General features: G+C 46.8%; 1 protein-coding gene across 2 annotated transcripts in view; it reads left to right on the top strand.

Annotated features, from left to right (window-relative positions):
- Nucleotides 1-599: 599 nt before the first annotated feature.
- The window catches only part of EGFLAM (EGF like, fibronectin type III and laminin G domains), a 178,866-nt gene continuing 168,354 nt past the window's right edge, over nt 600-11,111 (top strand). The window contains exon 1 of one of the 2 annotated variants that reach the window (XM_026016715.2): nt 600-1,317. In XM_026016715.2, coding sequence (XP_025872500.1) covers nt 1,221-1,317 — 97 coding nt within the window. In that variant the 5' untranslated portion in view covers nt 600-1,220. The remainder of the gene's footprint in view (nt 1,318-11,111) is intronic. The other variant, XM_026016714.2, reaches the window with a different exon arrangement.

Genomic DNA, 11,111 nt, shown 5'->3' with positions numbered 1-11,111 from the left:
TTGGTTTATTTATTGTATCCGCTTTCCCTTCTCGCCGGCTTGAAAATCAGCACGAATCCCGGGTCTCCCTTCTCTAAGCGCCACCAGGACACCCGACCAAAGGCGTATTTTACGGAGTCCTAGGGCAGTAAATCCGGAGGAGAAGAGAGCTGACCCGGGAACCCAGAGCCCGGAATCAGTGGCCAGGACCTCGCACCTGCACCCCACCTGGCCCCCAATCCCAGCTCAGCGGGGGTGGTGGGGGGGGCGGGGTGCCGGGTCCGGGTCTGGTCTTCTCCACCCGCCAGGGGGCTTGATGTCCCCGACGCCCGCGTAACCTGGACTTTCATCTCTTCCCCCTGGAGGGTCTCAAGTTGCCTTCCTCTGCAGGGCGGGGTCCCCGCTCCCCCGCGTCGGGGCCCTAATCTCCACCCCGCGTTTCTAGAGGAGTGGCGGGGCCTCTGCTCTCCATCTGCGCGCCTTAAATCCCATTTATCTTCTTAGCGCCCCAGACTCGGCCGGCCCCGCCCCCTCTTCCTCTTATCCTCCCCCGCTGGCGAACCGCAGACGCCCTCCCTCCGCCCAAGTGCGCTGGACAGACCCGGGCGACCTTTGGAGGTGTCAGGAAAAAGTCCCCAAGCTGGGTGGAGGTGACCTGGGCGGGGGGCGCGGCTGGAGGCGGGTGGAGCCGGGGGAGGGGGCAGCGCCGCAGGATTCCGGGCTCAGGACCACCGCAGCGGGTCCTGGACTGTCGTCCCCTGACTCGCGCCCTGCGCCTCTCAGTGGCTGAGGTCGGGCCCCTCTAGCGTCCCCATCTGGGTCGCCAGCGGGGAGGGCTGAGCCGGGGGTCGCTGGAGCGCGATGAGCGGGCCGGCAGCCCCAGAGGTGGGCGAGGAGTCCGCGGTCGCCGGGCCTGCCCCCCTCACTCCCACGCGATTGTAATTCCATCCCCGGGCGGGTCAAGCCTCCCTCCCTCCCACGGCCAGCCGGGCCCTCCCCGTCGGCTTCCTCCGCCGCCCCCGCCTCCCCCCACCTCCAAGACGCCGCGGCTCCAGGACGACTTCACTCCCGGCAGCTGCCCTGCCTCGGCGCGCTCCCCGGGGGTCCTGGGCCAGCGCCCTCAGCCCTGCGCCTCCGCTCCCGGCTCGCGGGGACCCGCGGGGCCGCGCCCCCTCCCCCGGGAGACGCCCTTTCCCCGCGCGCCCGGGACTTGGTGAAACTTTGCAGGCGCCCGCGGTGCGATGGATTTGATCCGAGGCGTCCTGCTCCGGCTCTTGCTCCTGGCTTCCAGCCTCGGGCCCCGCGCAGCGTCGCTCCGAGCAGCTCTCCGAAAGCCAGGTAAGGCGCCGGGCGCGCGGGGGTCCCCAGGCCCCGAGCGCCCGGCCCGGTCCCCGGGGGCGCCCAGCCGGCGGCGCACCGCCCCTCGCGCGCCCGCGGCGGGGTGACTGGGCTCCTCCTCGCCCGAGCGGAGAGCAGACGCGAACCTCGCCCTGCCCCCAGCTCAGGCGGTTCCAGGGACGTTTGTTTGTTAAAAAGAATAATCCCTTTTCCAGACACAGTAGAGGTGGAGGGCTGCGCGCTTGACCGCGGAGAGCGGAGAGTGGGGCCCGCGTCGTGCGGTCTCAATCACTGAGGACTGCAACCGTGCGGAAGACCTCAAGCAGCTCCTCCGGCGTCTCCAAACATCTTTATTGAATTCATATTGTCCAGAGCCCAGCCATTTCCTGCCGAGTGAAGATTTGCCTGGAGGTCCCCGTGCCCATCCCTGGTCCTGCCTCGGCGGCTGTGGGGATGTGGCTCCGGCTCTTCAGGGTGGATGCTCTCCACTCTGGGGTCATTTTCGCCCACAGGGGTGCCCTGGAGGTGAATTTCACTCGTGTCTGTCTTTGCTGGGCCATTTAAACAAAGATGTGCCGTGTAGGCTTATTACAAAGAATTGGGGAGCCCCGGAAACACAGTCCGTTGCATTTCCTCTAGGTACACAGGTAAAAGTTGTTGATGTATTTTTGTCTACTTTGATTTGGTCTGGGCTGTGACCTTATTCAGAGCATAGTGTTCTAAACAATGAAGTTCTAAACGTCGTTGCCCCAGTAGTGCTTTTCATCCTACTTTGCTGAGACTGGTATTTTGAATTCTGGAAAAATCTGTGTTTTTCCTGTTTTCTGGTTTTGTTTTTTAATTTACTTTGTAAGCGAGGTTGTCTTATGGGATTAATTACGTCTTACGAACAATGGAAAACAATACAACTTTATTTGAACGCAGTCTGCAAAACTCTGCAGAAAGTACAGTTTATCTTCACAAATAGCGATTCTAAAAGAAAGAGACGAACCAGGGGAAATTTATCAGAGGGTGAGGAAAATAATCTTGGCAGGTTCCCATATGGATGCTTAAATATTTTCACTGCTCAAGGATACCTTCATTTGGAAATACGACTTGTTGCTTTCCAGCTCTGGGGGACACACTCACTCTTCAAGCTGTATCTGTTGCTACCTGACTTGAAATTTAGTCATTATCATAATCTGCGACACACTTAAATTATGAGCTGTTCTATAGCCACTGTTCAGTTCGTTTTGGAGATGATAGCAGCACTCCAAGGAAATATTCTATTAAATTGTTTCTCTTACATGCATGCATAGACACATCTTCAAGGATTTCAGTGAAGGGCTTCTTTCTAACTTTTCCTCCATAAGAGAAGCACATCATGATCAACTGTATTTTGTGGGTTTATTCACATAAAATCATTTAGTCACAATTTTTGAATGATGCCTGGTTGTATCTACAGTTCCTAAGCTTAAGCAGTGTATGTAATATTCTTTTAAGGATAGATTTCAATCCATTTTAAAAAAGCATTTCACAAAAGCCTACTGTATAAAACTGCTCATATGGTTCACCATATTTCCTTTTTTATTTTTTGTAGCTTCCCTCCTAAAAATACTTTCGACCTGGTTCATCCAGGGTCTCATTCTGATACTCATGCCATGAATATGCCATCTTGGCCTCTTTGGTTTTATCTGAAGCATGGATAGGGTTTTGATAGTGGAAACTCTACCTTTTAAATATTTTGGCATATTAAGTACATCACATTTGAGGTGGAAGGGGTGTTTGGACTAGGTTCAGTCTAGAAGAGCTTTTCATTACTTTATAATTTTATCCAGACACTGGTTTTTAGGTTGGAAAGCTGCTCAGATTAAAATGACAGCTACTTCATAAACTTCAGGGGGAAAATTTCCTCCTGGGCTCATTTACATCCTTTGGAAAGACTAGTTTTTGATCCGGAAAATTGGTCCAGATTAAAAACTGAATGTGCCCTGCTTGGCTCTGATGTGAATGGCAACCAGCTAATTTATAATCTTCCCTAGACACCAGCAAATCCTGCTAGGATCCATATAGGAGTTTCTTTGTACCTCGTTTTCTCTAGAAATTGGTTTGTGAACAATATTTGAAGGTAGTTTGGCCACCATGTAGGCGTACTGGAACAGTCCTGTTTTCTTTGGATGATCCTATGTGTCTCCTAACACTCCTAAAAGATGGAGGAGTCTTGGATTCAAAATCAGCCTGAAAATTCCCCATCCCCACTTAGCTCTGGTGGGAAAAAAAACCAGCAGCTTCAATGATGAGTTTAATTTGGGTCCGAAATAGGCGACCTTTCCCTCCACCCCAAGACAGTTCATCTTCTGCCATTGAGCATTAATAAAGAATCCTCTGCATTCGTTGAGACTAACAGGAAATGACAGCTCTTAAGTCAAATTAAATAATAATAACGAACTCTAATTAAGTACTTGCTACACTGCCCTAAAAACTTGGCACATACTGATATTTAATCAACCCGGCAGCTCTTTGAGATGGGTACTATTATTACCCCTGTTTAACTGAAGATGAAATTGTGACTCTGAGAGATTAAATATCTCCTCCAAGGTCACATAACTAGTAAGTGGTGGAATGGGATTCGGTCCATGATATTCAGGACCAGGAAGGGAGTCCTTAGTGGTCCTATTAGCAGAGATCTGCAGACCTGTCCTGGAGGGCATCTCCCTCCTGGCTGAGCAGGGGAGCTCCCGTGGAAGAGCCAGGTGGAGGGCATTATCCCTGCTGCTGTGTGTGCAGAGCCTGTTCCATGCCGTTAAATGTTGGTACAGGAGATCGTGCCCAGGTCTTCAAAGATAACAGAGTGTGAATGATACTGAGATGGAGTTCTGGAAGCCATTGTCTACTGACCTCATCTATAAGAATTAGGGGGTGTAACCTTATAGGTTGATGAACCGCTTCCTTTCTCTTGTTGAACTCCTGGGTGCTAAGTCTTGTGAAGGCCAGAGGATCCATCCAAGTACCTGGAGGTAGAAAAAGGGGCTTCTGAAAATAGGTAGGGTAGAGGACACCATCATCACCCGGGGTCTTCATGGCATGGAAACATCGCATATCCTTCATTCCTTTTCAGATTACAAATTAGAATCAGAGACTTGGAAGGAAGTGAAAAGGCCTCATCTGACAACGGAGCTGAGGGCGATTAAGAGACTTGTCCAACTTAACATCAGAGCTAGTACCCAGGCCCTCCTGAGTGGTTACTTCTCCCTTATTCAGATCTCCCCAGGAAGCAGGGGTAAGACTGCCATGTGTCTGATGAAGCAGGAAACTGGAAGCAGGAATCCAGACACACGTGCTGGAACCAGCACACTTCCAGCCACACACACGCTCCCCAGGCAGATTGGTAACTTCGTGGTGTTCCTTCACTCTCTGGCACAGAGAGAGGGGCTGGAGGACAGCATGAGGGCCCTGCCTTCCCTCCTGTCTTTCCAGTTTGCGTGGGGGCTGTGAGACCAGGCCAGGTCAGGGTTGGGAACTGTAGGTCTTCCCTAGAAGAGCTGGGATTCCACAACCATCTTTAGGGAGATGTAAGTTTCTAATCTTTTCCTTTCCACTCCCTCAGCACTTCCTTACCCATAAAACTGGACTAGGAGGAAGATCCAGAGAAACCCAGATAGAAAAAAACAGAAGTCTGGAAGAGCAGAGTTAGCTGGCGGGCAGTGTATCTTGCTCGTTGATGGTGGTGAATCCATGAGCCTCAAGGTGGCCTCTGCTGTTGCTATAGTAAGGCTCATTGGCCCTCCTGTTCTGCTTCCTATGTGGCAACCTGAACAACGTGCTGGTCACAAGGGCCTTGGTTATGTCCTCACAGCTCTCATGTACATCCTCTTCCCAAAGCATGTATTTTGGGGGGCTCATCTCTTTTGTATGTGCCTCCTTCTCCCTTTCCAACCCGAAGTACTACAGCACGATCCAGATTGTCTTGCTTCTTGGGGAACACTGGAGCTCATAAAGGCCATACATATATCCCTCCATGAGGGCCATATATATATATATCCCCAGCACCTAACTACTGGTGTCCATGCAGTCCAAACAATGTAGCAGAAATATTTTCTCTACTCCATTTCATCAGCTCTCCAACCTTCCTGTTTGTTTCTATAGCGTATCTAATCCCTAAAAGAAGCCTCCCTCTCCTCTCTCTCTCTCTCTCTCTCTCTCTCTCTCTCTGTCTCCTTGGATTCTCTGTGAGGTAGAAGGACAGAGAGGTAATGGTCGGGGGTAAATGTTGTATAACATGAGGCAGTACTTGTTTCTCAGAATTCTTTCTCATGGAAGAGTGACTTGGCCAGCAAGGAGCTGAGTGGTGGTTTTTTTTGTTTTTTTGTTTTTTTGTTTTTTTTGTTTTTTGTTTTTTTTGCTTTGTGTTTCTTACCCTGAGCCCAAGGACTTTAATAACCTTAGAATTCTTTTGGGAGTAGTTGTCCATCTGTCTAGCTCAAAGTGACCCAGTGCTGCAGAGCTAGATGTCTGGAAGACAGAGACTCTGGTGTCTGAGAGACTACAGTGGGACCTCAACTTTCACAGGGTGGTCCTGTGGATATCCTGCATCTTCCCACCTCACCCACTCAGCCAGAAAGATGGGTTTCTCCCAATCGATTCAATGAATGATGTGATGTTATGGTTGCAGCAGAAAAGCTCTGGAGCTGGTCAGGACTCTTGCCACTTATTTTGGTCACAGCATGTCAAACTGCAGATATTGGAAGTGTTCCTGCTATTTTCAGGGATAGAAAAGAGGAAAAGATACTAGAGAGCCTAAATGGCCATTTGTAGCCGAAACCCCCAAGCCCAGCTTTGATTCCACTCCCCTTTTGAAGAAAGACCCGAGTCTGGCTTCAGCCTCCTGAAATGAACTGAAATATGTTTGCCTCTTAGACACCCCCCCACCACCACCAATCTCACATGGTTGGGGGAGGGGATGGGGGAGCTGGGGACACAGGTGAAAGTCAAGTAAAATAGCTGCCAGCAGAGGACATACTTTTCAGAGCTGGTTCAGAGCAGATCTGACTACAGGGGATCTCAGGCCTCTGACCCAGGCAAGTAATTCCTGAACTTTCAAGGGGATGAAAGTTCTTGGAGTATGTCATAGGCGTACCTGCCTTTCTAATAAGAACTCAGGGACTTGATGAGGTGATTTGCAGTCTACACTTTGACCAAAGAGAGTTTAGGCTCCTGTCAGCCTCCCTCTCCTCCCGACCTTCTCAGATACTCTGTGGGACACCTACAGTCTTCCCTTGCTTCCTTTGTCCACACCACGTGGGGTGGGCAACAGCAACTCATAGCTCTGGAACTGTATTGTAATGTTAGGCTCCCCAGGTCTTCCAAAGGTTGGAATTGGGACCTGTGATCTTCTGAAGGTGGCTGAATGACACCTCTTCTGGGCAAGCCCTCCTCCTCCTCCACTCCACCCCCCCACCACCACCCTGCCCAACCTGTTCATTGAGAGATGGCCGCACAAAGGAGGGAAAGCCTGCAGCAGCACTAACAGGCAGCCTCGTGGAACTGTGTAAAACCAATCCTCCGCCCTCATTTCCCTCAGACCCACTCTACCCTCCCACCCCCCATCTGTTCATTCAGCCTCCAAGTCTGGTTTCTTCTTGGGTGAGAGCACAGACTTTAATATTTGACAGATTTGGGTTCAAGTTCTGACACTGTTTTTATTTAGTGCCTTGATGATGTAAGGCAAGTTATGTTAGCTCTGTGGTCTCCACGTCCTCATCTGTAAAAATGGGATGAGGAAAGAACCTGCCATGTAAGGTTGCCACAGGATTAAGTGGGGCAAGACATGTGCCACAGTATTTAGTTAGTTAGTTTTGTTTTTTAAAAAATATTTATTTATTTGAAGAGCGAGAACAAGTGGGGAGGGGTTAGAGGGAGAGAGAGAAGCAGACTCCCCACTGAGCAGGGAGCCCAATATGGGGCTCAATCGCAGGACGCAGGAATCATGATCTGAGCCAAAGGCAGACACTAACCTGACCGAGCCACCCAGGCACCCCTGACATGTACCAAAGCCATTTCAAAGGCACAGAAGCCTGAGGCTGGAAAGCAATGTTTATGGAACTGGGATTGTTTAATCTAGACAGAAGAAAATAACAGTGAATGTGCGTGACTGAAAGGATATGTTCCAGACATGACAAAAAACACAGACACTTAGGATTTTGTGTTCCTTTTCCATACATATTAATGTATAATTAATAACATGATTTAATTTGTACGGAGTCATAAAAGTTTTCAGGTAAATTAATTGGCAAGTCAGAAGGACACTCTGATTGACCACATGCCTTGATTTTTGGTTTGAAAAATGTGGTTTCCACTTGCTGGAATGGATTCCCTGGGGAAAGAGTACCCCCAAAGGTGGTGGACAATTTTTGCCTGGTAATTGTCTTGGGGAGGTTTTGCAGGGTGTGGTGGTGGAAGGGGAGCAGCTGTTCCTGAAAGCGAATTACCCAGACTGATGCATGACTGGGAGTCGGTGGAAATCTCCGTGAAGCTTGAGAGCTAAGAAATGATTCAGGTTTGATTGATCAGTATATTGGAGTAATTGATGAGCCACTACCAGTGACGTGGAATGTTAGAGGCCATTGGCTCTTCTTTCCTTAAGGATTCTTGCATTTCCTCAGCTGTGAAACCCCCCACTTGTCCCAGATAACCCCACCAGCTTATTTTAAGAATCAAAGGAAATAAAACAGGCTAGTGCTTGAAAGAGCTGAAGCACTACACAAAGATAGGATATTATCATTCAACAGTAATCATGGTGACTACTATTACCATAACCAACCAGACCAACCAAGAATATGCCTCCTGAAGCTTTCATCTCATTCCCAGTCCCTTCCTCCTCACTCCCCTAAAGACACTTGAAGATTCTTTCTTCCTCTGACTCCGCAAATCCCGAGCAATTTAAATCTTAACACTTGTGTTTGCTGACAGGGCACCCAAGATCCCGAATCAGATTTAATGCAATGTTAATGCTATTTATTTTTCTTGGTGCAATAAGTTTATATTAGCCAGTTAATGGTTTACATTGTGCAAAAGGAGTTGTATCAGCAGGCACTTTTCTGTAACATCTGGGCAATTGGAAACATAATACTTAAATACAACCTGAGTTTAGAGCCTTCCTTGGACAGATGGCTAATTTTATCGATCTAATTTTACACTTAGGAATAGGTCCCATGATCCTTTGCTCGTAATTCTTAGAGTGAGCAGAGAAATAAATAAAATGGATGATGGCTGTGAATTAGATGCCTGTTATATTGCTTGTAATTTATTTTTAAAATACTTCAGTATAAACAGTCATTGTGTAAATTACTTTAGTCTCTACCCTAAGGGTACTCAATTAACACTCGAAGTAATCCAGCATAGAAGGTACCATTCCTGTGTACGAGTTTACATCCATTTTAATCTCTCAGTAACTGTGCCATAGCAGTGGTCAAATATTATGAGCTTTATCTCTGTGCTAGCCAGAAATCCACATTCCAGAGCTAGTTAGCTACCCGTTGAATGTACACTGTAAAGTCCACTCTGAGAGGTGGCTTGGAAAATAAATGAAAATAAATGTTAGCATACATCCAGGCTAGATGGTTTTTAATTAGCAGAAGCGCTGTTAGAAATAAAGTTTTCATTGGTGAGATATGTGAGTAATATCCCTCTATTTTGGTGTAGACAAAGAATAAGAACCAGTGAATCCAACAGTCAAGCTGCTTTGGAGTTAGGCTCAAGCTCCACTCACTTCTGCATTTTGATCAATAGTGGACTCATTTGCCTGTTCCCCCTAACTGATTTGCTGTCTCTGCCATTAGAATATTGATGTATTGGCCTCAGCAAGGTCTGGCTGCTATAACAAACAACTCCAAATCTAAGGAGCTTGACATGAAATTTATTTTTCATTGATTCTAAGTCAGAGTGAATATTCCTTGTTGGGCAGCTCTCTTAGACTGCTCTCCTTCAAATGATGACTTGAAAGCTTGAGTCATTCTTTGCAACCTCTATCTTGTAATACCATCCTCTTTAAAATGGGCTTCCAAGATGTCATGGAAGATAAAGAGAAAGAAAACTAGCATGAGAAATTTTTCTTTGCTGGGCCAGAACATGGTCACATGGGCCCAACCTAATGGTCAGGAGGCCAGGAAACGTAGTTTGCTTATGTACACAGGAAGAAAGTGACCAGATGTGGTGGGTAGTTTCTGATGGAGTGCTTTGGAATTCCTAAACCCATAGACAAGGGATGTTAAAAGAGTAAGTTTATGAGAATTTTTGTGACCTTTTGCCAATGAATATTTGTGTGAGTGCAGAATTTGGTCTAGAATTTGCATTCATTATAGTGTACAACCTGGTTGAAAAGCAGATAGTTGCCACCTCTTCATGTGTTGGAAACAATCATAATTTAACAAAAGATCCTGAAAACTGAGCAGTCAAATTGACTTAGATTGGTTTGCAGCAGGATGCAAAAATATGTATATGATTATGTGAATACATGCTATCTGTTGCTACTTATTTGCTCCATTTAACAAAAAGGTAAAATTAATCCCTTTTAAAAAGTAAAATAACTATCCAGTTGGTTAGATAGAGTGAATTCCTAAGGCGCATCAGCTAGAACTCCAGTTATTTTCCCTATAGTTTTCTGGAAGCTCCTTCTATTTGTGTCCCATAACAAAAAGGACTATTCATGGTAGGATAATATATTCAGTGAGATATGCCTCTTAAAATATAAAAATCAGTTTTTAGACACCACAGCCTGCTTTGATAGGGGCTGAAGATGGTGTGGACTGATCCCAACAAAAGTAAATTGATACATTGGGTTAAACCACTGTATATCTCAAAACACCTTCATAGAAATTATCTCATTTGATCTTGTAACCCTCACCCTACTGGGAAGTCAGGAGCAGATGACTTAGCAAAGAGGAAGTAGGCAGAGCCAGGACATGAACTTAAGTTGTCCAATCCCTAGCCCTTGTTGTTTCCCATCAATCCAGAGGTGTTCCTGTGGCTAATGGCTAAGATCATGATCACTGCAACATACCTGAGTCTAGCATTGTGGGCGGGAGGAAACTTACCAACAAGATTTGCCACTCTTTACTTATGGAGGCTCCATGCCTGTCGTAGGACACTACGTAGAATGAACTGGTACTGCTTTCATTCATACGCATGGCTGGTTAGTGTGCATTTTGCAAAGTACATGTCAACTGAGGGGCTGTTTGCAATTGAGAAGCAGCTGTAGTTGCTGGAGGACAGCTCCAGAATCCCCCTAGATGTCTCCTATAGAAAGAAGACCCTTTTGGAGTCCCAGGGACCACCCAGAGGACTCATCAGGGCCTTGAAACTTTCCATTCCTCTACTATTTAGCCATCTTCTTTAGTGGCAAATGAGGTTTGCTAGACCTTCAGTTTGGCAAATTTAAGGTTTATCATTCAAGTCTCAAGGCTTTCTGTTGGTTTCCTAAACATCTCTTTGATATTCTAGGAGTTCCTAATTAGTACAGTTAAACAAATACATCATTAATTTGAAAAAAAGAAGCATTCTGCTGATAGCTACTTGAAAGTAATTGATGGGCTCTGGTCACAACCTACACACAACACACATCTCTTTAACTTGGAGGAATTGTAGCAAGAATCCAATAAACAGAACTGGGTTTGAATCTTAGTTTGAAAATTTTTGGCTGTCTCACCCCAGATAGAATACTTAATCTCTTTATGCCTTAGATTTCCCTCTGAAAGTTAAGACTTGTAATACTTATCACATAGATTTTGTGTGATAAATAAATGAGATAATATGATTTC

Source organism: Vulpes vulpes, chromosome 4 (genome assembly GCF_048418805.1).
Source record: "Vulpes vulpes isolate BD-2025 chromosome 4, VulVul3, whole genome shotgun sequence".
NCBI classification, from domain to species: Eukaryota; Metazoa; Chordata; class Mammalia; order Carnivora; family Canidae; genus Vulpes; species Vulpes vulpes.
Note: the sequence above shows the minus strand (reverse complement) of the source record. Positions and strands in the feature narration are given on the sequence as shown.